Source organism: Pezoporus wallicus, unplaced genomic scaffold (assembly GCF_028554395.1).
Source record: "Pezoporus wallicus isolate ANWC-B61680 ecotype Strahan unplaced genomic scaffold, APGP_CSIRO_Pwel_v1 contig_14787, whole genome shotgun sequence".
Classification (NCBI taxonomy): domain Eukaryota; kingdom Metazoa; phylum Chordata; class Aves; order Psittaciformes; family Psittacidae; genus Pezoporus; species Pezoporus wallicus.
Window position 1 is genome coordinate 357220 of NW_026640813.1, and position 24415 is coordinate 381634.

The window sequence follows — 24415 nt, forward strand, 5'->3', positions numbered from 1 at the left end:
GCGGTCCCGGGGCCCCTACGCGCATGCGTCATCCGCAGCTGTTTTGTCCCTGCGCGGCCGCCGTCCGTGCCTCCGCCGGGGCGGGGCGGGGCGGGGGGGGGCGGAAGATGGCGGACGGGCTGGAGCGCGTCCGCGTCTCGGCCGCCGAGCTGCGGGACATGGTGGCGGCGCAGGCCCGCGCTGCCGGCGGCGGTGAGGGCGGGCGGGGACCGCGGAGGCGGGAGCTGGGGAGCGGGAACGGGACCGGGCTGGCGGGAGGCGGGAGCCGCCGCTTGGGCCTTCCCCATCCCGACAGCTCCGCTTCCCCTCAGCGGCACCGGCCTGCGGTGAGCGCACGGAGCCCGGCGCCGGTGGAGGCTTTGCCCCGCGGTTGGGGCCTCGCTGCCCGCTCGGGGCTCAGCACCCACCCGCCTCCCCCCGTAGCGGTGGCTGTGGCGGGGCTGAGGGTCGGTGGTCCCGGTTAGTGACAGGGGGGAAGAGCTGAGGTAACGCAGCCTGGCTGCAGCGTAGCGTTCGGTTATGTGTTGGCCAGGCTGCGTTCTCTGACGAGGTGCTGTGTAAATACAGCTACAGGGAGGAGGAGGGAAGCGTTACGGGGTTGCGAGCAAGGGGGGAGGACCCATCTTTGACTCAAACCGTGCCCTGGCTGGCTGGGGGAGGCTCCCGAAGCAGCGGCAACCACTGCTGAAACCTGGAGCAGCAAAAGTGCTCCCAGTACTCGCACACGCGTGCTCGTGTTTCGCACTGGGCTTTGTCCCTTTTCCCCTCTTGGTGGTGCTTTGAGGCAGAAGCTGTGGTGGGACTGTTTTGAGGGTGAATCAGGCCAAGGGTTTGGCCAGCTCTGTGACAGCTTCTCATTTTCTGCTCCTATAAACCTTGGCTTTTAGATCTGTTCTCTTGTTCCTGCCCTGGGGGTGGTAGGTTCTTTGTCTTTAATAGCTCTCCTTGAATATATGTCATTATAGTTGGTTGTTCCTGGCTGGTTTGTGGTGAGAATAACGTTGTTGTGCCTGTTTCTCCTCAGATACCATGAAGGAAGTGAAGGAGCCGAGGCACCGCAAGGACAACAGGCGCCCAGACCTGGAGATCTACAAACCTGGGCTCTCCCGCCTCAGGAACAAACTGGTGCCACCAAAGCCTGGGGCCTCGGAGAAGGAGAGGAGCAGGGAGGGGAGTCCCAGTGACAAGGGAGGGAGGGCTCCAGTCGTGGAGGATTTCACTAAAGGCGATGGCCCCAAGCAGAATGGTCCTTTGCAGGAGAATGAAGAGACAAAAGGTGGTCTTCAGAGCCCAGAGAGCGTGTCCAAGCAGCCAGTCTCGGATGAGTGGTGTCCCAAAGCCACCAGGAGAACCAAGAAGCCAGACCAGCAGATCTACCAGCCTGGGAAACGCCTGCATTCAGCTCCAAAGGAACCATCCCTGAGGTCAGGGACTGAGGAAGTCACCAGTAAGATGGAGCAGCTGAAGGTTGAGAGGGATGAAGAGACCGAGAAAGGGACTGGAAAAGACAACAACAGGAAACCCAAATCAACCAAGGAGGATAGAGAAGGGAGCCAGGCAGGGGAAGGAGTGAAAGCCTCAAGGGGAGAGAAAGGAAGACGACTGGAGCGAGGTGACAGGATGAGGAGAGCAAATGATGACGGCAAGTTGGGCTCTACCAAGCGGTATTCCCGCTCTGACAAGCGCCGGAGCCGGTACCGCACCTGCAGCACGAGCTCAGCTGGAAGCAACAACAGCGTAGATGGAGCCCCACTCGTGGATGGGGTGGAGAGGCACCAGCAGCGTGCCAGAGAGAGGATACGTCCCAGGAAGCAGCTCTCTGCATCCTCCACTGACTCCCTGGATGATGACCGGATCGATGAGACAGAAGCTTATGTCTCCAGCAGGAATCTGGACAGGAAGAAGCATCCAGAGCAGAGCCGAGCTTCTAGGAGTGAGAGTGAGTGGAGCAGCAATGGCAGGGAAGGGAAGGGATCCTTTCGAGTCACATTTGACAGCAGGACTATGAGCAGGGATGTCAGCCTGACAGACACAGAGAAAAAAAAGCCCCTGAAGGCATTTGGTAGTTGCAAGGACTCTGAGGCTCTGGAGGTGAGGAGCCATAGCAGAGAGCCCCAAGGGAGAGGCCGTGGGATCCTGTTCCTTCCTGCCAACACCGACCTCTCTGCCAGCACCACGGGCTCCCCAGAAGCCGTTCACCCCGGGCCCAGGCTGCTGCTCGGCGGGGCTGGGAGCAAAGGCCCCCGCAGCAGGGGCCGGGGAGGGACCATTCGCAGGCTGTGGGACCCCAACAACCCGGACCAAAAACCTGCCCTGAAGAGCCAGACTGCTCAGCTCCACTTCCTGGACACGGATGATGAAGTGAGCCCCAGCTCCTGGGGGGAAGCCCGCCAGGCCCAGACCTCCTACTATAAGTTCCAAAACTCTGATAACCCCTACTATTACCCTCGTGCCTCCGGTCAAGGCGCTCAGTATCCTTATGGTGGGTACTCCCTGCAGTATCCCATGGGTCCAAGCAATGGTGTGTACCCAGGAGCCTACTACCCTGGTTACCCCGGCCAGGCAGGGCAGTACATGTGTGGCCCACTGCCCCCAGCCCCTTTGAGTCCTGAGATGGAGCAGCAGATGAGGAACTTGCAGCAGCAGGAGCTGAGCAAACACCTCCGTGAGGCTGGGAACCAGGAGCAGCAGCTCAGCAACCTGCTTTCCAGAGACCGCATCAGCCCGGAGGGGCTGGAGAAGATGGCCCAGCTGAGGTGTGTGGCTGTGCTGTAGAGGGAGGTGGCACTGAGTCGTTTCCAGGGTGAACTTAACAGAGCTGTTATCCAGGGAATGGTGTCTCCTTTGGGGGGGTTGATATACTGGAGATGTTGGTGTCTCAGAGACTGGGAGATGGGGTAGTGGCTCAAAAGCTTCTCATGTTCTGGGTCTATTTGTCATGTGTGGGTATTGAAACTGTGGGTGAGCACACTGTTCATCTAGGCTGAGAGCTAAGCTGTGGATGGGGAATGCCTTGCCCATGTTTCAGGGGTATGGAGGAGCAGGACAAGCACCCACTGCGGCTCGTGGGTTCTTTTTGCTCTTGCTGGAGCTGCTTTCTCTCACTTCTAGTGCTCTCACATGCCTTCAATATTTGCTGAAATACTTCTGCTTCCTCACCTGGCCTCAGTTATCTGTCTGATCTGCACTGTGGCCTTCAGGGGTTCTGCTTACAAAGAGATGTGTGGGATTCTCAAGCTGTGTGCCTTTCAAGCACAGGGTAGTGTTGTTCTTGTCACCACTTGATGCTGTGACATACAGTGGTCCAGTGGGAGCAGCCTGGTGACACCAGCTAGTGAGAGGGACCTGCTGTCCCTTTGGCAGAACTGTAGCAGCTCTTCTTGCTCTTTGCCAGGCCCTGATCCATTCTAATGCATGCATACAAGGGAGATGGTCCTTCCAGATCTACCCTTGTGGAGCAGGAAGTGTGTCTGACCGCAACAGCTCCCATTTCCCTGTGGGATATGTGTGGAAGCATCAGTTTGCCGTGGTGGGAGCTGCTGAACTGCTTATGCCTGGTGCTTGCTGGATGAAAAGCTGCAGGTGGCTCAGCACATGTTCCCTGGCAGCTCATGCCTGGGCAGTTGCTGTTGTATTAACTAATTGTGCTTCCCTGTAGGGTGGAGATGCTCCAGTTGTATGAAAGATGCATCCTGATGGATATTGAGTTCTCTGACACCCAGAACGTGGACCAGCTGCTGTGGAAGAACGCCTTTTACCAAGTGATAGAGAAATTCCGACAGCTCCTCAAGGATCCTCAGGGGGAAAATGCCCAAGAAATTCGGAACAAACTGCTCCAGCTTCTAGATGAGGTGAGAGGAGAGAAACATCCCCAAACCCCACAGAAGGTTTGGGATTGGTGGGATTGGCTGGTGTTCAGAACGGGATGGTGTAAGTGGGCAACCGGTGTTCTCAATCCTCTTCATATCGGTGTGTGCCTTAGGCCATCCTCGGACAAGGAGGTTGCTCAGGCAGATGATGGGTTAGTGTGGGACGTGGAGGTCCAGGGGATGTTTGTTACAACTTAAGCCAGGCTTATTTTGGTTTGTTTCATATTAATTAGAAATTGGTTTAAGTTACAATGAGATGAATGCCCTGAAGTGGAAATGAACAGAGGTGTTCCTGGAGATGTTTGTGCCACCTTTATCCAGTGTGCTTTAAAGTCATACTGTAAAACTGTGCAGCTCAGTTTACTCTTTGTAGAAAGTAGGCTGGCAGTTCCATGAGGATGTGTTTTATAGGATTAGATTGGTGGGATGGGACTGCTGGAGGGCTTTAGTCCAACCTCCTGCTCAAAGCAGGACTCCTCACACACTAGATCAGGGCAGTCTTGATATTGCCTTGCTCAGTCTCAAACCTCTGAGGCCGGAAATCCTCCAACCTCCTTGTTCTGTGCAGAGAAACAGCCCAAACCTCAGGGAAAGGGACCTTCCTGCAGGCAGGAATAACGTGGTGGTTTTTTGCTCATCATCAAAGGCTGTAACATCCAAATACTGTGTGTTTCACAGGGCACTTCTTTTTTTGATGGCCTGCTCCAGAAGCTCCAGGTGTCCTACCAGTTCAAGCTGGAGGACTACATGGACGGGATGGCCATCCGCAGCAAGCCCCTAAGGAAAATGGTAGGTTGGCATTCCTGGAGGCTTCTCATCCTGAACAGATGTCACTGTGTTTGCAGGGAATCTTTCTCAGCTGCTAAAGAACTTGTTGAACCGACATTGGTGCATTGACATTTCTTAGCTTCCTTTGCAAAGAACTTGGGTTTTGTACCAGCTGAGGGCTGATGAAGGGAAGTAAGTGTCCAAAGGTATCCTGGCTTTGCTTTAGATATTGAAATCTCTTATTTCTGCCCATGGGATGCAGACTAATGACCAAGGACAGCCACAGTTGTGCTGCCTCCCTGACACTTGCCAGCACTCTGCCCTGAGCTGGGAGTGCAGGTGTAAGGGACAGCTGGGAAAGGATATTTTAATCCAGCTCCGTTCCCAGAGAGATGTGCTTGTCCAACAGCTGTCCTCAGATTAGTCACGGCCTGAACAGCTCTGTTCTGGAGAGAGATGGGATGTTATTGGAAAAGAGGAGGTGTTCAGGGGCTTGGCTTGCCCCTACAAATGCTGAACCAGTGCCATGGAGCCTTGTCATTTCCTTCTGCTGCCCTTCAGTGTGCCAGGGACCTCCTCTTTGCTCTCTGTGTGCTCCCTGGGGCTGAGCGGGTCCCTCGTGCTGTACCAAACGCTGCTTTGCAGGTGAAGTACGCGCTGATCAGTGCTCAGAGGTGTATGATTTGCCAAGGGGACATCTGCAGATACAGGGAACAAGCAAACGACACCGCCAACTACGGGAAGGCGCGCAGGTACGGTGCTCCTCACTGGAGCTGCTCTTCCTCTCTCTGCAAGGGATGTATCTCCTCTCATGCTTAAGCTTGCCTCTAGCCAAATAAGCCTTTCCTCTGCTATTATTGCAGCCCTGGGAAGCTGAAAGGTGTAGCTGAGGCTGTTTTGCTGTCCCAGAGAGTCATCCTCCAGCATGGATGGAAGTTTTTCCTGTGTTGATCCTGCAGCAGGGAGGGTTGATGCTGTTGGGGCTGGCAGAATGGCTGTTGTATTTAGTGGTAGCTTTGCAGCTAGGAGAGATTCCCATATGTGTCCATATGTTCTGGCTGATTCTTGGGATTTTCTGGCACTTGTTGCCTTCTGTCACTGTTTTCTCTGAGGCAAAGACGGGGGGTGTGGGAAGGAATGCAGTGACACAAGTTGAGCCCAGCATAGGGGATGGAGCACTGAAGTCCATGGAAGTCTGGAGAACAGGGCAGGGAAAGCTGCTGATTTTGGAGTGTGTGGGCATTGTGGAGTGTGCTGATGTCTCAGAGAATCTGGAGGGATTGCAGCAGGTTCATGACATGTCTGAACAGTGCTGATGGATCTGTGTGGCATGATAGAGGCTGGGGAGTGGATAATACAGTTGAGGGTAAATAGAGAAGACAAGGATGCATGGATGCCTCTTCTCTTGGGATAAGTAAATATCTTGAAACTACAAGAGCCTGAGTATCTTGGGGGACAAGCTAAGGGACATGAAGGGTTTGTTCTCAGCTGCCATGGAGCTAAAAAGGCGCCTGAAAGAGAGATGTTCCCTGAATAGCCTGTTCTCTGTGCCTGAGGCTGCACAGGGGACTGGGTCTGGCTAAATGCTCATCTTCAGGCTGAGCCAAGGGCTGGATCTGCCCTTTTCTTGTCCGTCTGCACCTCCAGGCCAGGCACCAGCTCACTGCCTGTGCAGGCTCTTGCAGGGAGAGGGCACTTGTGCAAAGGGCTTGTTCCCTGTAGGGCTGCCAACAAGGGGAATTCTACACAATTCTACACCAAGCTGCAAGGAAGGCAGCCTCGTGGCCTGTCAGTAAACCTTCCTCTTTGGTTCTTCCCTCTTCAGCTGGTACCTGAAGGCTCAGCAGATTGCTCCCAAGAACGGCCGCCCGTACAACCAGCTGGCACTTCTGGCCATCTACACGGTAAGATGCTCATCCAGGAGGGACAGGGAGAGCCCCTGGGGGCAGGGGGGGGTGGGCTGTGGGATTCCATCTGGTGGAGGAAGGTATTGTTTAGGGCAGTGCTCCCAGATGGTTTCTTTTAAGCAGAAGGAAGCTGATGGCAGGATGTGCTGTGTGGGTTCCAGCTGCTGTAGCCTCAGGCAGCTTTGTTAGATACACACCACTCCCTCAGGCTATTGGCGTTGTGGGGACTGTTCCGTGGGCTGTTGAGAGTGCAGATGCTTGAAAAGTGGGTTGTGTTTCAAGCTTTGCATGAGAGTTTTGTGCCCAAGGCCATGCTGTCATGAGGATGCTGTTTGTGTGCAGTGCCTTTATTGAACCTGTGGGCACTGGTCTGAGCAACATCTACATGTGACTTTCATAGGCTTTGTTCTTGCTGGCTGCTCTAGCCATGCAGGAAAACTTACTTCAAGGAGGCTGTGACAGCAGATAATGAAAGCATCAGACTGGGATATGGGCTGACAGGAGGCTGGCAAACTTTCTGGTTTTCCTGCCCCTCTGCTCTTTGTAAAACTCACATGGAGTCATTTCCATATTCATAGTAATGTATTTCCTGAGCTCAGGGATTCAGTATTTATACCTTTGTCCTTTACCACCATGGCTGGTGAGAAACTGGTGTGAGCCTCTGGGTTGATGGCTGCTGTAGAAGCCTCAGGGCTGTGGTGTCACCTGCACTCCCTCAACCCTGGCAGTGGGCTTGTACTTTGTGCTGGTAGCTGTGAAAGTGGATGGAGAGCTGAATGTCCTGCTTGTCATAGTGCTTGTTGTCTGTCCCAGGCAGTATTGAGGGACAGGGAAGGTAAAGTCTGGGAGCTTGGCTCTGAATGCCCCAGGGTGAGTGCCAGTTCTGAGTCTGGTTGTGTTCTTGCAGAGGAGAAAGCTGGATGCTGTCTACTACTACATGCGCAGCCTGGCTGCGAGCAACCCCATCCTGACAGCCAAGGAGAGCCTCATGAGCCTGTTTGAAGAGACAAAGCGTAAGGTGAGCCTCAGAGCTGGGCTGGGGAATGCTGCAGCTGCCCATGCAACTGTCCTGAGCTGGGGAGCTGTGATCCAGAGAGAAAAGTGATGGTGGCTTTTGGACTTGGAATCTTCCTTCTAAGAAATTCCGTGTTGGGAGTAGGGAGAGAGGCAGCCTTCAGAACGATGGTGTCCTCCTGCCTCTCCTCACTTGGATTTTGGGTTGTTTGGGCAGCTGAATCTCTTGTTTCTGGGTCACAAACTATAAAACAGCCAAGTCCAGCAAGGGCTGTAGGGTTGCTGTGGTTTGTGGCATGGCCTTGGCATGCAACATGGTCGTTGCCTTATCCCATAGGTGCCCCACACTTACGGGGCTTGTCAAGAGAGGCTGCAGTGCCTTTGTGCCCTAGAGGGTCACCTGAGTTAAAGATACAGCATGTTGGCTGTCACACATCTAGGGCTGGACACAGCTTTTCTTACCCTGGGGCAGTTGGAGTTGAAAACCTCTGACCTGCACTGTCCTAGGGAGTCGGAAACTGAATTCTGGTGCTGTCAGTGAATCACTGTGCTTGTGAAGCAGGGAAAGGGCTGATTTTCAGTGTAAATGAAATGATAGCCTTTTCCTGACCTTTGATCCCTGGGTGATGGGAGTCTGTTCTGCCTACCCAGGCCGAGCAGATGGAGCAGAGGAAACATCAGGTGCTGGATGTGAGCCCCAGCCGGCGGGGAAAGGGCAAGAAGTCCACACTGCGACAAGTTGGAGATGATGCCACACGGCTGGAGATCTGGATCCATCCCTCCCACCCCCGCTGCTCCCAGGGCAACGAATCCGGCCGGGATTCTGAGCAGGACAATGGTCTTGGGAACCTCAGCCCCAGCGATGTGAGTACTGCAGGAGGCAGCAGTTGGCTTTGGTGTCATGTGTTTGGAATGCAGTGGAATGACACTGGATCTGTTTTGCTTTCCTGTTGCTAAATTTTCCAGTGTTTTGGCTTCCCCTCTGGGAGCTGTGCCTGGGTCAAGCTGAGGAGCTGGTGACCTCGTGCCTCTCATGTTTAAGGCATGTTGTTACCATCCGTTTCTTGGCAGCATTGTGCTGGCGTGGCTGATACGGAATAGGAGAGGCACAAACAGAAGATGCTGTGAAATGCCTCTCCTCTGAAGGCTTTAACTTGGGCGAGGTTGCTGCTGGGAAATGAGGTCAGATGCTGAAGACCAGGGTTAACAGTGACCCTGTGAGCTCTAAGGCTTGTTCTGGAAGTGGGTGACTTGTCCCAGCACCACATGGTTGGGTGTTTGCACTGGGAATGTGAAAACCATGGGTTTCATTTCCAGTGTAGGTGTTCTGTTTGCATTGCTGCTTCTGCTGAGAAGGCAGACCCGTGCCTTTCCTTTGCAAGAATGAATCAAGAAGTGACTGAGGGCATCTCTCAGGCTGTTGGAGCTGGGTACCTTGCAGGGGGAGCCCGGGTGAACTCTGTTTGTCAGGCACAGGAATGCAGGCGAAGGCAGTGGTGGTTGGGAGCTCATCCTCTAGGAATCCTTGCACTGCTTTGGCACATGCCTCTTGCAGGAGGACTTGCCAGGGAGCTCTGGGCTGCCTGTCCTAAAATGGCTGTTGAGGATGGGAGTTTAGCAGCACTGGGAAGACCTTCTCTGCATTCTCCAGGGCCTGGAGCTCCTCCGATGCAACCACACTTAGAACTAGTTTGTGACTTCAGCTGGGTGGAACTGGGGTGAAGTCTTGGAGCTCTGAGAGATAAGCTCTGGCACGTTGCTGCAGCATAGTTAAGACGTTACTGCCCTTGGTTGTTTTCCCTCTCCTTCTGGAGAGCTCTGCTTCCTCAGAATCACTGAAGAGAACGTGCCAAGCCTTAGCCTCTCCATAAATCATTGGTAAAGATGCTTTAAGATGAGTGGGTTTGGGGCACTGGGGGTTTCTCTTTCTCCCATATGAGGCAGTGTAGCACTAGCAAAGCCAGGGGGCTGTGGTGTCTCATCTGCAGTGCTGTGTGCTAGAGCTTGCCCTTGGTCTGTTCCAAAGTGCAGGTTGCCGGCAATGCCTGTACATTATTGTGTCTCATTACTACCATTAGTCTTGATTTTCTCTATTCTCTGAAACGTTGGCTCACGGAAAGCATGAGCTTTCTGATCATGGAGAGGCTGAAATACAATGGTACAAGGGCAGGGGGAGCTGAGGGCCCGGGTTTGGGCAGTGCTGCTTTTGGCAGCCAAGGTGTTTGTACTTCGCTGTGGTGCAGTGCCGCACTTGTGTTGGTACAGCTGCTGATGGAGCTGTGCCGTGGCCACGTCACCCAAGTGATGTGCATTGGAAATGACCAGGTGAAAAGGAAACCTTAAACCTGTGTCCGTGCCAAAGCTCCCGAGCTGTGCGCTGGATAAAGGCAGCAGCGCTTCGGGAAGCCTTGGTCTCCTCGCTCCCTGAAGCTACAGCCTCTCACCCTCGTCCTCACTGCATCTCTCGATGGTTTCGGCTCCTTCTCTGCAGAGGAGCGGCTCAGGCCGTGCGTTGCCGCTGTGTGGCACTGTTTGGCTTCGGAAGGGCCTTGCCTGCGCCAGGGGCAGGCAGCAGCCCTCGTCTGGCAGCACCAGCACCTCTGCCCCACATCCCGCAGCCGGGCGGAAGGGAACAGCTCTTCTCCCAGGGGATGTGTGCCAGCGCTGACGTGTCGTTTGGGGGAAATGAGGCTAAATGGTCCCTTCCTTGGCAGCTTTAGCCCGTGGGAAGGCTGAGGCAAGCTGTGTGTGTACTGACAGCGTGCTCTGCAGGTAACTCCTCGGACATCAGAAGCAGATAAGCACTGCAGTATAGACCCTCACAGCTCTGGATGTGTGCTGGGCAGAAGTGTGGGAGAGAAGCTACTTGCACCTTCAGACTGCTTCCAGTGACTGGTGGTTTCACTGTGGAGATGCTGCTTTACAGGTGACAAGGGATGTTTCCTGTCCTCGTTGTGCAGGTGGTGAGGTGCCAGTCCTGTGGTGTGGCACATTTGGCAGGGAGATGCTGAGCAGGTACTCCCCCAGGACCTGCTGATGTGCGCATTGTCCCCATCAGCGAGCACAGAGTCTGCTCAGCTCATGCTTGTGCATCTCCTTTCAGTGCTAACTTGGTTTTTCCTTCTGCAGCCCTCTGCAAAGACACAAACATCTTTATTTCAGGGTTAGTAAGTGAATGGAGTTAGTAAAGCATTGATGGCAAGTCTGCAGAAGGCCAGCTCACCCTGCAGCCCTTGCTGTGACAAAGGAAGGTGGTGTGCAGAGCTGGCAGCCTGCCGTGCACTATGTGTTTAGGTAGGGACTTGGCATAGCTGCTGCATTTACAGTTTGCTGTGTTTTTCCTAGGAGGATGCAGAACTGGAAGAACATAGCATCTGTCCACAGTGAGGGGTGTTCATCTCCATTTGTTCCCTTCCTCAGTAACTGCATCGGGCACTGCTGGCTGGAAGGCATGGGGCGGTTTCAAAGCGAGCCGAAGAAATGCTTGGGTTGCAGCCTGGCTGCTTTGTGCTCAGGGTTTTGTCTGTTACACCTGCAGCCTTTGGGGGTTTCACTCTGTGAATGGCTCTTCTCTGTGGTCTCTTGTACGTTGCCTGTTTTTAGGTGTTCAGCGGCAGGAGAGCCCAGGCTGACTGCTTGGTAACATAAGGTAACATAAGGTCCCTTCAGGTGGGATTCCAATGAGAAGTGCAGAAAAGGAGGCTGAACCAGGGAGCAGTTGTGCTGCTTTATTATGAGACATCTGGATAGGGCAGAGGGAGCTGAGGGGCCCAATCTCTGCTGTTTCTTCTCTGCCACTGATTCCGTTTGCTGTGGGTCTGGATTAATCTTCAATCTGATCGTACCGCATGCAACCTGCTGCACAGACTGCATTGGGAAAGAAAGCAGGGCAAGTGTGCTGTCAGCCTCTTGAGAAAGTGTTAATATTGCACTGAGTTTGAGATTTTAATCACTCCAGTCAGGAAATGCTGAGTTAAGGTTCCCACAGTTGCTATTGCTACCCATGCTCTGCAGTAGATACTTCCTTGTGTTACCACACAGCCTGCATGCACTAATACAGATCGCTCCATAGCTGCAGCTAAGCTTAGGGAAGAGAGGTTTTCCCTTGGCAAGACAGTAATTGAAGAATACTTCTCTCCAGATGTCTGAATGCTTCAGCATCATTAAGGAATTAAGTCTCCTGGCCTCTCTGTGAGAGGTCAGCCTTGCAGAGCCATCAAAAGTTTGGGAGGGCCACCCAAAAAGCTCTTGGGAAAACTAAGGCCAGATCTGCTCTCTCAGCCTTGAGTGTCCCCTGCAGGAGCCTTCCTGCTCCCCCCAGCCTGCTGGATGAGGGTGGAGGTGTTGCATTTGCTGTGCCCATGGAGCAACAGCCCTTTTGCTGGAGCAGAGAAATTGGGATGGAATCATGAGCTCTGAGGTTCAGTGGGTTTTAACTTCCATTTCTTTACACAGGCTTTCTTCCCAGCAGCAAGGAGTAGGGACACAGTGCATCAGGGTTCAGCAGTAAATGCCACCAGGAGGCCTACAAGGAAAAGGAGGTCAAAGTTTTATCAGTACACTGCATAGAGAGGGTTTCTTCCTTGTTACCTACTGTATTCATCTCATATCTTGCATGTACAGGTGTCACTGAGGTTGTAAAAGCTGTCTTGCTTTATTTTCCTCTGTAGGTCAGGATTCAGCTGACTGGCAACTGCACAGCATCACACACAGGAGTGGTAGTGACCTGTGTTCAGAGTTTGGTGGCCTTGATGTCACTACCTCTGGTCCTTAGGAGCAGCTGGGTTGTTTTGGTGTGAGCTGGGCATCTGCATCTACACCACAGGGGCACCCCTATTTGCTGAGAGGCGCTCCCTTTGCTCTCACCTTGTAACTCTTCCATCACACATGGCTAGAAATAAGTGACAGGCAGAAGTGGAAATGATGCGTTGCTGGGATTACAGTTGTTCTTCCATATGGATGCATGGATAAGAAGCTGCTTGGGGACCTCCTTGTTTCTGTGGTGTCTGCCCCTAACAATGCTGACAGATTTTGGGAGCATTTCTCTGCACGGCTGGGTGGTTTTTCTCTTCCATACAGCCTTTTGGGAATAATCTCTACTGGTTGATAGTCCAGAGTTCCCTCAGTTGCTCCCTCCATGGTGTCAATGGGCAGAAAGATCCTTTTCCAGACCAGAGGCTCCTAAAAGATAAGCCCAAGCACCTGAAGCTGTGCCTCTGGTTTAGAAGGGCAGCGTGGAAGCGCAGGCTGGTGGTGGGACATAAACCAGGTCTTACAGCAGAACCTTGGGTCAGGCTGCTGTTGGTCGCAGGGAGGGTGGCTTGTGTTAGGTCAGGAAGTTTGTCTCTTCCATAGTCAGGTGCTCTCTAGTGTTTGGTGTGAGTGATCAGTCTGTGGGTGTTGCGTTGTGTTCTGCCCCTGCTGTCAAGAGACGGTGCTGCCTCCCCTCCAGCCCACTGCTTGTGCTGTGTTTCATCCCCACCTCTGCAGCGCTGCGAGCCTCTGCTGAGCCTCCCCTGCGGCATGAGAACAAGCAGGGAAGCTCTCTGGGGTGGGAATACCAGGCTTACCTTCCTTATTTGTATCCTTTATCCACCACCCACATGAAAAAGCAGCAAAGAGATGTTGCATGCGTTATGTTTGTGCCTGAAGCGGGACTCGAGAGGCAGAAACCTGGAGTTCCCTCTGTCCTGCCGAGGCAGCCTCCTTTCCTCACCCCCCCTCCAAGCCTGCAGGAAGCTGTGGAGTTCGGTTACTCATTCGTGGAGGTCAGGACTAGGTCTGGGGTTGTTTTTCCCTTTGTGTTTAGGAAAGAGTTTACAAACTGCTTTGAGCGTGGGGGAGCTGGTGGCGTGCGAAAGAGGCTTCTTCGCTGCTAGATTCACATTGATTCTCTGCCCTGCCTCTTGTTCTGCCATCTCTTTCTTGGCTGGCAGCGTGAGTACTTCTGAGTGCCTTCCCCAGCCTGCAACCCTTCTGCTTCCTAATACGACCTCGGTCACCAAACCACCTTGGGGCTTTATTTGCACTCGAGTCGTTCTGGTGCGCGTGGTGAGGTTGGTTTCTCTCCCCTCACGCTGAGCACACTTCTCTGCGGAGGAAGTAAAACAGTGCCAGGCTGCAGTTGAAACTGGTTAAACACTAAAACCACACTCCAGGCCTCTCTGGGTTTGAGACGTGACATTCAGCCATGCAGCTTAGCACTGGCTTTTTTTCTGCCCACTGGTTGTGCACCCTCCGTGCTTGCGCTTTGTTTTTCTTTATAAACTCTATTTTTTTTACTGCAAAATGCTGGTAAAAACCTTCTCAGCTGCAGTTTGTGTGTTAATAATTCGATCAGAAATGCTGCTGCGCCTTGCCTGGGCTTGTGTTCTTCCATGGATGCTCAGTGCTGCTCCACTAAAGCTCCTGGAGCTCACGGAGCCTGGTTATTGATTGAAGCCTGTGCATGCGTGTTGTGGAGAACCCACATGTTGCTTTCCAGCACAACTTGACCTCTTGTCACTACCCAGAAAGTGAAGGCTGAGCTATTGGTAAAAGTTTCCAGAAGTTGGTGTTGGTCTTAAAAAAGGAAGGGGGGGGGGGGGGGTTGGTGGAAATAGGATCGTGTTAGTGGTTTTATTTAACTGTGAAGAACAAGGCAGGGCCTGATGTTACTTGGATGGGAGAGACACCAACATGTTCTCCTTCCGGTAACAGGCATCTGGTGCTAATGTGTATAGAAGTATGGTGGTGGATCAGAGGTGGGAGCACTATGAGGACATCAGTGAGTTATGCCTGTGTGAGGAGCTCTTCTCTAACCCAGCGCCCGGAGAGGCTGTGGTGAGGGGAAGGAGACTTCAAGTTCCAACAAGCTTCTCATACCCTAAACCCAAGTACAGTCATCCAGAAACCGCCTTTCCCTGTCAGTCACTCTTTCCTCATTTCCTCTCCTGCTGGTGCTGATCAGGCAGGGATTTGTGTGTAACCAAACCCCCCTCCTGCTGCTGCACATCAGCCCTTCCTCGTGGCAGCGGGGTTGATGATCCGTGCACTGCAGAGTGGGGTTGGGAAGGGTGGGTTTGCCCTTCAGACAAGGGTACTGCCAGCATCTGCAGGATGGGTAAAGGAAGTCCAGTGCCTCATGGGAGGGTTGGGAAGTTTCCCAGAGCAGGGTGAAGGATGTAGACAGGGATTTCTCTTGAGCTGCCTTTTTTGTTGTTAGTCTAACCTTGAGCTTTGTCTGAAGTTGGCCCAAGCCAACTCTTCCTGCTGTCTGTTGTATGTTTTTTTTTGGGATGGGCACCACATATTCCAGAGCCAAACCTCTTAATTCTGCCATGGGGAATGTTTGTTTCTCTTCAGTGTTGAATGAGCCATTTCCAGGCTTCGTAGCCACTGTGGAGGTGGGTATTAGGAAAGAAACTTCCTTCCGGAGGATCAGGGAGTGGAACCTGCTGGAATCTGTGTCATTTCCTCTGTCCTTGGCTCTCCTCTTCCTCCCCAGCAGGCTTCACTGCTGTGTAACTCGCAGTGGAGAGGGAGATGCCTTCATGGCATCCATCCCTGTTGGTGAGCATGGCTGGGAGAGCGGGAGCATGAGGATCGCGTGATACGATGCTGTCATCCTTCTGGAAGGCTCTGTCTCTGCTCAGCCTGTTGTCCAAATGTCTTCTCTGTTGGCCTGACTCCATCCTAAGCCTTTCAGGGTTCTTCAGTCTTCACCCTTCTTCATTTGTCACGTTATCTCCTTCCTTCGTGCTTTAACCCCACAAATAATCTATTCCAGTGTAGAACCTACTCAGAGCAGCACTCAGAGCTACACTACCAGGAGATGTCTTCTGACCAGAACTCATCGCACATTTACTGGTGTCAGTCTTCTGTTACCGGAAGGAGATGCTGTTTACTCCTGGCAAACAGTATATGTTTGAGTCTAAGCTGCTTTTTGTTGATTGGGACTGTTTCAGTGCACAGCATGTGGCCTCCCCGTTACCTGTTGGACAAAGAGCAGCTCTTCCCGGGTCATCTTCCTTTCAGTGCTTAACTAGATCCAGCCTTGAAGAGCCGAGTTTGTATCCTAAATGACCCGCAGCACCAGAGCCAAATTGTGAAGAGTTTTATGTTGAAAGTGAACTTGATATCTCAGCTGAGGACTCGCTGGCATGTTTGCATAGATTCAGAGAGTTTATGGCCAGCAGGGACCATTAGATCATCCAGTCTGATCTCCTGTATATCACAGGTCCTTAAATTTCACCCTGCTACTCCTATATGAAGCCAAATAACTTATGTTTGGCTAAGGCAGAACTTCCAGAAAGACATCCACACTTGAGAATCCACCCTTTTCCTGCGGAGTTTGTTCCAGTGATAACTGCACTGGTTCTGAAACACTTAGGCACAGAGTGAATGTTTCCAGTTCTTGCCTTGTGCTATTCCACGAGTGCAAAGAGCCCTTAAGTACCATGAAGGCACTTTGCACCCTGCCATCAAATCCTTTTTGATACAGTAAACAGATTGAGCTGTTTAATCATTTTTAGCCTTTAAAGCACTTTTATGGCGGGTTTTTGGCCCCTTCCCAAATTTTCAGCATCCTTTTATAAAGAAGAGCGCTGGAACTAGATGCAGTACTTCAGTGCCAGCCTCACCAGGGCTGTATGTAGCTGTAAACATGCCGTAAAGTGCCTGCCCTCTGCTTGTGCATCCAGGGGATGAGTTAACCCTTTTCACTGGACATTCCATTGGGAATCAAGCCACTGTTGATGCAAAGTCACTACTGAGGCTCTACCAACATCTTCCATCCAGTTCAGTGAGGGGCCCTGAAGCCGCCTGCTTTTTAAAAGGTCAAACAAGTTTTAATGTATTTAGTGGTAATATATTTGTCAAGAATAGCTGAAGGGGTCTACAAGGGTGCTGGAGAGGGACTCTTCCTCAGGGACTGTTGCTTTAGGACAAGGGGTGATGGGTTCAAACTTAAGCGGGGGAAGTTTAGACTGGATATAAGGAAGAAGTTCTCTACTGGGAGAGCGATGAGGCTCTGGCACAGGTTGCCCAAAGAAGTGGTAAATGCTCCATCCCTGGCAGTGTTCAAGGCCAGGTTGCATGAGCCTTGGGTGACTTGGTCTAGTGTGAGGCATCCCTGCTCATGGAAGGGGATTGGAACTGGATGATCCTAAGGTCCTTTCCAACCCAAACCATTCTGTGAGTGTTGCATATTAGTAATTTGTAGAAACCAAACTTCAATACAGGTTTGGTTGGAAAGGAAATAACATGCATCTAAACAGTCTGTTTGACCTGTTTGCCTTAAACTGAAAGTTCTGTGCTGGTAAGTTCGTTATTAAACAACGTTGACTTTATTTCTGGGGGAGATGTTTGCTTTGAAGGCAGTGAAGTTCCCACAGCTTGATCTTTACGTGACTAAAGTGGACAATCCTCTTGCTTATGTTTCTCATCTCACTTGCTCCCTGCAGGGATGAAGGGAAAAATCCAAAGCTCATTGGTTTTGCTGAGGGGCTTCCTAAATGCCTCTTTTCTTCTCTTGCTGGGCTGCTGACTTGTAACTCTTATTGCCATGAGATGTGTCCTGGAGCTGCTGCACTGCAGGAGATGAGGGAGCTGCAGGAGCCTCTTGAGATCTTTTTACCACTAAATTGATTTTGTATGCCTCAAGGCCAGGATACAACAGGGCTCCCCCTTCCTTCCATGTCACAGCAAATTGGATTTTGTATTTGTGCAGAGTCTCACGTTGGGTATCCGGATTTTCACTGGAATTGCTTCGAATGCTATAGAAATAAACCCATTTCAGGGCAGGGCGCTGTGACTGCTAAACAGAAACCTGCAGTAGAACACGTGGCGAGAAGCAGGGAAGGCAAGCTCTGTATCCCTTTGTGGTTGCAGGTGGGATATGAAGAGGAATGATTATGGTAATTAACCAAGCTGGAATTTGCCCACAGCTCTTGTGGGTACCTTGTAAATACTGCAGAAATGCCAGACAGCCTTAATAGCCCTTTTGTCTCGTCTCCTTTATGGAGGTAGCCATTTGCACAAAACACTTCCCACCAGCACTTTGTTGGGACTGCACCTGTAGCAGTAAAAACCTCCTCTTGGTATCTCGCCCACTGCAGCATCTCGGGCTTTTCAGGAGGCTCTGTCTCAGTGCTCAGTGTTGTTTCATTGGGATACTGCCCTGGAAGGTACCAGCCAAGGGCTGGGATGGTTTGGGATAAAGGATTAGGGTTATATTTGTGGGCTCATTGCTGCTGTTGGGCTGGGAAGGAGCTGCCTGCAAAAGTGAATAATAATAATAATAATATAAGGAATCTTAATGTAAAGAAGCTCTTCCCTGTGAGGGTGCTGAGGCGCTGGCACAGGGTGCCCAGAGAAGCTGTGGCTGCCCCATCCCTGGCAGTGTTCAAGGCCAGGTTGGACACAGGGGCTTGGAGCAAGCTGCTCCAGTGGAAGGTGTCCCTGCCCGTGGCAGGGGATTGGAGCTGGATGAGCTTTAAGCTCCATTCATCCCAGACCATTCTATGATTAATAATCAATGTGGTATATCCAGCCCTTGAGCTGCAAGTGAGAATATGGCACGGTTTGGGTGCCTGGATGTTACTGCACATGGATCTCAGCAAGGAAGCTGTGCCTGGAAAAGCCTGGCTGCCCAAGAAAGCCGGGAAATACTTGGGATGAGTGTGGTATGTGTTCTGAAGCAGAGCTGTGCGGCTCTGTGGTCTGTATCCCAACCCCTTGTCACTGAGGAGACCCCCAGATTCGGGAGAACATCCTGCTGTGCTCCAGCCCCTTCCACTCCGGTGGAGGCAGCGCGTTTGCTACAGGCAGTTTTGCATCTGGTCTCTTGATTAATGGACTTGTCTTTTGCAGCCTATTTTGACTCTGACACCGCTTTCTGCTCCGCAGATGCTTTGCTGATGTTGAAGAAAGTTTGCCTCGCTTGATAAAGACCAGATCCTGAAATTTACTTCCAAACCTGAAGTAACAATTTTGAACTTGAAACGTTTTATTTCCCCAGGAGTCACTGCTCCAGAATCCTTCCCTTATTTGGTGCCTCCTTCACAGCTGGGACTGATGCTCAGGTGCCAAAGCTCTGTGCACTCCTCACCCTGAGCCAGATGGGTCTGTGCTGGGTTCACGTGCAGCAGCTCTGCTTCCCAGGCCTGGATCCTTGTGCTCCTTTTCCTGTGCACCCTGGTGGCATTCCCAGTGTTTTCATGCTGGGGTGGGACACCCTATTTACAACCCCTTCCGCTCAGGGAATGGTCTGTTGAGGCTGGGGTTTTGCTTTCTTCTTTCCTGGCTCAAGACATGACAAAGCCTTCCTGAAGCTGTGTGCCTGCCCTTGCTCTGTGTGCTGTCAGGACATACTCCTCGTGGCCTCTAAGTGATTTGAGCTTGGCTCTTCCTGTTCTGTTGCTATCTGTGCACTCTGCTGCTCCACGAGGAGTTGTTAGTCACTGTTGATTCCTTCCATGGTAACACATCCAGTTTAGCTGGCGGTGCGGTGTGTGGATGCTCCCCAAGCAGCAGTGTGCTGCTTCCTCTGGTGAGGTTGCCTCTTCCCAGGTGGATTTAGTCTGTCTGCACATGCTGACTCATGACAGCTAAACCAGCTGTTTTCAGCTCCAGGCACTACTGTGTGCAGGGACCCCTTCTTCTTGACAACTGGTTTGTTTTTATAACTAATGCCTTCGCTATATGCTCATAACTTCCATATCTCTGATGCCCGTTTTCAACTGGAAGGGCCAAAATCTGTTCTTTCTTGACATAGTTTTGTGGTTGGATGAGCTTGGCTGGGGGGGCTTTTCCCAAGCAACCAGCTAGGTTTGGTTCCTCATCCCTAAGAGCAAAGGGCAGCGATGGAAGTGAACAGGGAGCTCCATCTTCCCATGGCATCAGCACAACAGGAAACCTTTGGAGTGGAGCCGCCTTTGGGCTGCACAGGGAGTGAGATGAAGGCCAGAAGTTGTTGCAGGTCTCACGTCAGGGCAGGCAGCACTTAGCAGGGCTCTGGGGAAGCGTTCCTCTGCCCTGTGTGAATGCAGAACAGCGCAGTGGAAGTCACTGGTTCCCTCTGGCCGTGAGAAGCGGCGTTTGATGGGAGGAGCAGGGAGGCTGAGGGACAGGTGAGTCACTGGAGAAGGAGTCATTCAGAGAGAAGCCCAGTCAAAGCAGCCCCGTGGCCTTAGCGTGAACTCAGAGATGAAAGGTCCAAAGTTAAGTGATGAGCTCATCAAAACCTTGAGGCTGTGAGAGAAAAAGTGGTGAAAGAAGCTTCAGAGGTGCCTGCTTGAGATGCCATAGTGCTGGGGCACACAGGGCTCTGCCCGGGCTTGCTGGGTTCGTGCTTAAGTTGGCAGGAGGTATGAAATACTCTTTCCTCGAGGCAGGTATCCTGCTTACTTAAAAGAATATGTATATATATATATGTATATATACAGATATCTCTATTCCAGTTCAACACTGGTTCCTGTGGAGTGCGACTGCTTAGTCCTTAGGATTGTGAGTGAAAAGGCTGAGGGGGAAGCTTGCTCTGGGGAGATGGGGGTGAAGGTGATGTCCTGGTGAGCCCTCCCAGAGCATTGTGTCTCGTGGGAATGCTCTGGGCACGTCCCTGCTGGGCGCTGCTGTCACTTTCCATTCCAAGTGGGGAGTTTTGGTACTCCCCCGCTGCTGGGAACGTGGGGTGAGGATTGCAGGGTGAGCACTGCGGGTGAATGTGGGCCTTGGTGGGGGGGAAACTTGTGCCCCAGTTTCTTCCTTTTTGCACATGCAGCCTTTCCAGTAGAGATGGAAAGCCACAGGCTCCTGGTCTTTTCCATATCCCCCATCAAAAATCTCCTCCAGCTCCTGCTTGCTGTGAGGCACAGCACTGTCCCACCGAGGCGCTTGCACTTGAGTTAGGGACTGCGATTGGGCTGTCTCTGTCAGGGGATGTGATTGCAGCTGGAGCCACAGAACTGGTCACAAACCACTTTTCTCTTTCCACAAGCTATTGCCTGAGTTAAAAACTAAGGAGGTGTTAAAGGTTTCAAGCTCTGAGCTGCTCTGGTGTCCTAAGGAGGATGGTGGAGAAGCAGCTGTATCCAAGCTTCCCTGGCAGGGCGATGCAGGGCTTTGCTCTGGTGTCCCAGTATTCCCCAGTCTCTTCTGGGTTTCATCTGCAGAGTTCATAAAATGGTGGCAAATCAACTGGAGTTCCAGTGGAAAGGGCTCTTTAGGGCAGCAGTAAAACAGCGAGTAAGCAAGAACCCCCTTGCTGCAGGGGCCAGTTTAATTGGTCTGGCTTGTTTTATGAGGCAGGTTTTATGTTGAAACTCGCACATGGCCCAGGAGCGACTCTGCAGCAGGGCATCATTCTCCTGCATGGGTCCTCTGGGAATGCAGCCCGGGTTAATTACACCTAAGTGAGGAATCACACCTCGTGGAGCAGCTGGTGTAAGTCACCGTGAGGGGTTGAGGGTGGAAGTGGTGCCAGGGCTGCCGGTGATAACCATCCCCTGCAGCCGTCGGCTGGTGCCTGTCTTGCACTTTCTCACTGTGGCATTGCCACAGCCTTGCCTGCTAATCTCATCCTCTCTCCATGCCTCTGACCTGCCCCTGGAAATGGAAGCGGTGCTGCTGACCTCTCTGGAAGAGTTCAAGGTATAAAAGTGTGGTGTGAATGGGTTGCTCCTGGCCAGCATCTCCCCACGCAGTGCTTGGAGCCTGGCTCTGAGTCTGGCTTTTCTCACCGCGCTGAGGCTGTGCAGGCACAGGAGGGAAAGCTCTTGCTGTGGGGAAGGTAAGAGCCAGGCCAGTCTGCTCTGAGTGTGTGACACAGCCACCTCCAGAGCCAGGCAGTGACTCCTCACCCACCCACAGCCTTCTCCAAAGCCAGTTAGATAAGGGCTGGGAAAGCCCAGAGCTCTGCCGAGCTAGCAGAGGTGGCTTAGAGCAGGAGTAAGTGGTTATTCAAGTCAGGTTTTGGTGTTAACTTGGACCTAGGCAGGGCAGGAAGCTGCTTCACGCTGTGTGCTGCAGCCAGCTCCCCCTGTATCCCCTTAGCTCCAGGTTGTTCTGGTTGTTGAACAGCAGTTCTGCTGCTGCAGGCTTTCAGAGGTGTCTCTGGTACATCTGAACCGGCTCCCTCTCTGTAATTACTTAAGTGGGAGTGAAGTGAATCACAGAATGTGTTCCAAGGGACCTTAAAGCTCCTCCAGCTGCAGCCCCTGCCACGGGCAGGGACACCTTCCACTAGAGCAGCTTGCTCCAAGCCCCTGTGTCCAACCTGGCCTTGAACACTGCCAGGGATGGGGCAGCCACAGCTTCTCTGGGCACCCTGTGCCAGCGCCTCAGCACCCTCACAGTGCTCCCTTCTGAAAGCTGCTCCTTGAGAGGACCCAAGTGCTGAACTCCCCATGTTGGCTTCTCAGCAGAAGAGCATCAGTGAGGACATCCCGCTCCTCCTCATTGCCCCGGCACTCAGAGCACTGATAAACCTCCTTCTGTTGGTTGTGTGGGGTTATTTCGGTGCCGTGTTTAATGCCGTTTGTGGTAAGGGGGCTCCTCCTGTGTAACCCTCACGCTGTGTAGGACACCCTCGGGGGGGGGGGGTACCCGCTGTGCGGGTGCTGTGCGCGCAGGGCCCGGCAGAGGGCGCTGTGTCTCCACCGCCCCGTCCCGCTCCAGCTGTTTGGCGCTGGGTCCCTGGGATGACTTTGGGCATGTCCATTTGGTTCCCATCTCCAGTGCCACCCCCAGCATCCAGGCCAGGTTCTTCTGTCACTGGGGACATTCTTAATTCACAGGAAATCGGAGAGAGTTTAATTGTTTTCTCCCCTCTCTCTCTCCCCTTTTTTTTTCCTTTCCCATGCAGCTGAACAAAAGGTTCATCCTCAGTTTTCTCCATGCCCATGGGAAGCTGTTTACCAGGATTGGGTAAGTGTGCAGGATGTTTATTTTATTTTCCTACATTACAAGTCTTTTTGGAATTTAATATTGTTAGCAACTAAGCTGTGTTTGGAGCTGAGGGCACAGGGTGTGAATTCTTGCCGGCCTAGCCTCCTGGTTCTTATTCTCCTTACCCGCCCTCACATCCACACTGGTTATTGTTTGGGCTTTTTGTTCCCCCACCTCAAGGCCCAGTCATGCCCATGCATCAGAACCCTCTGGCAAAGGATAAGCTCCGATGGCTGATATACACACAGGAGGGACTACATGCTGTTTTCTCTCTGCCGTCACCTAACACTTCTCCTTCCCCTTTAATTCCTGGTTTTACCTCATTCTTCCATTCCCCCCTGCTTTTAGCCAGCTGTGAGGTGGCTCTGCCTGTGAGGAGCACAGAGCCATCAAGGCAGACCCACGTGGTGGCTGAAGCATGTTGAGACAAGCCTTGCCCTTCATCTCCTCGCTGCCATTTCAATGGGAGCCTCGTAGCTGAGAGCTGCCCTGGCTGTGGGAGCTGGTTTCGACACAGCGCCCTTGGCAATGTCTGTCAGAAGCTGCTTTCAGGTAATTGAAGAGCTGCCCTTGAAGCAAAGCAAGCCTGGTTCAGGCCCAGGCTGAGAGCCCAGCCTCAGAGACATCCTTATCACCCAGGGAGCAGAGCACAGCCTCGAAGCTGATGGGCACCATCCCCATGGAGCTGTCCCTGCCCTTGCTGTCAGCTGGTGTAGAGACCTCACATAGGTCCAGATAGTCTCTGGCAACAGTAGTCTCTGCTTGAGCCTGCCAGTGCCTCGTGAGCAGATGTAATCTCATGAGCTCTTTTGGCTCCCTCAGTCTCTTGTGGAAGTCTCTTGGCTACAAGTTACAGGGCTGAGAGACCTTTTCCAGGACAATTAGATAAAGGTAATGTGGATGCAAAGTGGCATCTTGTGCTTGTTGGTGTGCTTTTGACGTGGGTTCCCTGCCTCTGGGCCTGTCCCCTTTCCCTCCTGGAGCAGGGAAGCACCGATCCTGCCATGCAGCCTGAAACCTCGGGTCTTGCTCCATCCATGGGATGAGCAGTCAGGAGTGGCATGTGCTTGGCTTTGGACCCTTCATAAAGCAATGAGAAGCAGGAGCTGTGCTGGCCAGTTTTATTGGAGATGTGAGGGGGAGAGCAGTATGCTCACTGCTGGTGCTATTGATCAATCCTGACTCACAAGGCACTGACGATGTGCTCGTGGGCAGCAGTGAGGAGGCAGAACTGGATGTCCTCCTGCACATAGGAAAACAGGAGGAAAGCTGTTAGAGCCTATGGAAGGTTTGTTAACTGCAGCACGGCTGTGCCGGAGGGCAGAGCATCCGGGCCAGTGCTGCTCCTTAGCTCTGTGGGGAATCCGAGCTAATCCCAGCAGTGGGATTAATGGGAATGCTGCAGAGATTGCTTGCACATTGGCTCCTTAGACTTTGAGATGAAGATGCAGCGTTTGAGGCAGTTGCTTCCCAGGACAGTCATTTAGAAAACCCAAGTATGTTTAATGGTAGAATATCCCTTGAAGCACTTAGAAGGGAACTAGAAAGTAATACCCTGACACAGGAAGAGAAAATGGTCCAGCCCTGCTAAACAGCTTCCGTGCTTAAAATAGGTAAAAGGTGAGGAATAACTGAGTCCTCCTTGGGCAGGATCTTAGTGGTTTATCCCTAAAAACTATGGAAAAGATGATGTTGCCCTAATTGGACTCTTTTGCTCCTAAACCCACAGGTAAGCACTTTATTAAATGCTTCCTCTCGGCTCCTGACCTGCTGGTTCTGAGCTCAGTGGGGTTACTGCTGTGCTGTTCCAGATGTGCTGTGCTATCAAAGCACAGCTGGCGGGGCTGAGGAAGCCCTCACTCCTTCTTGTTATTCCATAGCAGTAATCTTCATCTTCTCACTAACAACTCCTCCTGCAAAGGGCTCTTCCAT

The 24415-nt window shown here is 52.4% G+C and overlaps 1 protein-coding gene across 3 annotated transcripts in view; it reads left to right on the top strand.

Annotated features, from left to right (window-relative positions):
• The window catches only part of SMG6 (SMG6 nonsense mediated mRNA decay factor), a 106898-nt gene that overhangs the window by 2573 nt on the left and 79910 nt on the right, over positions 1-24415 (top strand). For 2 of the 3 annotated variants that reach the window (XM_057420767.1, XM_057420768.1), the window contains exons 1-9: positions 83-192; positions 1025-2756; positions 3659-3851; positions 4548-4658; positions 5283-5389; positions 6463-6541; positions 7452-7562; positions 8210-8422; positions 22401-22462. In XM_057420767.1, the coding sequence (XP_057276750.1) occupies positions 108-192; positions 1025-2756; positions 3659-3851; positions 4548-4658; positions 5283-5389; positions 6463-6541; positions 7452-7562; positions 8210-8422; positions 22401-22462 (2693 nt within the window). In that variant the 5' untranslated portion in view covers positions 83-107. Of the gene's footprint in view, positions 1-82; positions 193-1024; positions 2757-3658; positions 3852-4547; positions 4659-5282; positions 5390-6462; positions 6542-7451; positions 7563-8209; positions 8423-22400; positions 22463-24415 lie in introns of those variants that run through there. The other variant, XM_057420769.1, reaches the window with a different exon arrangement.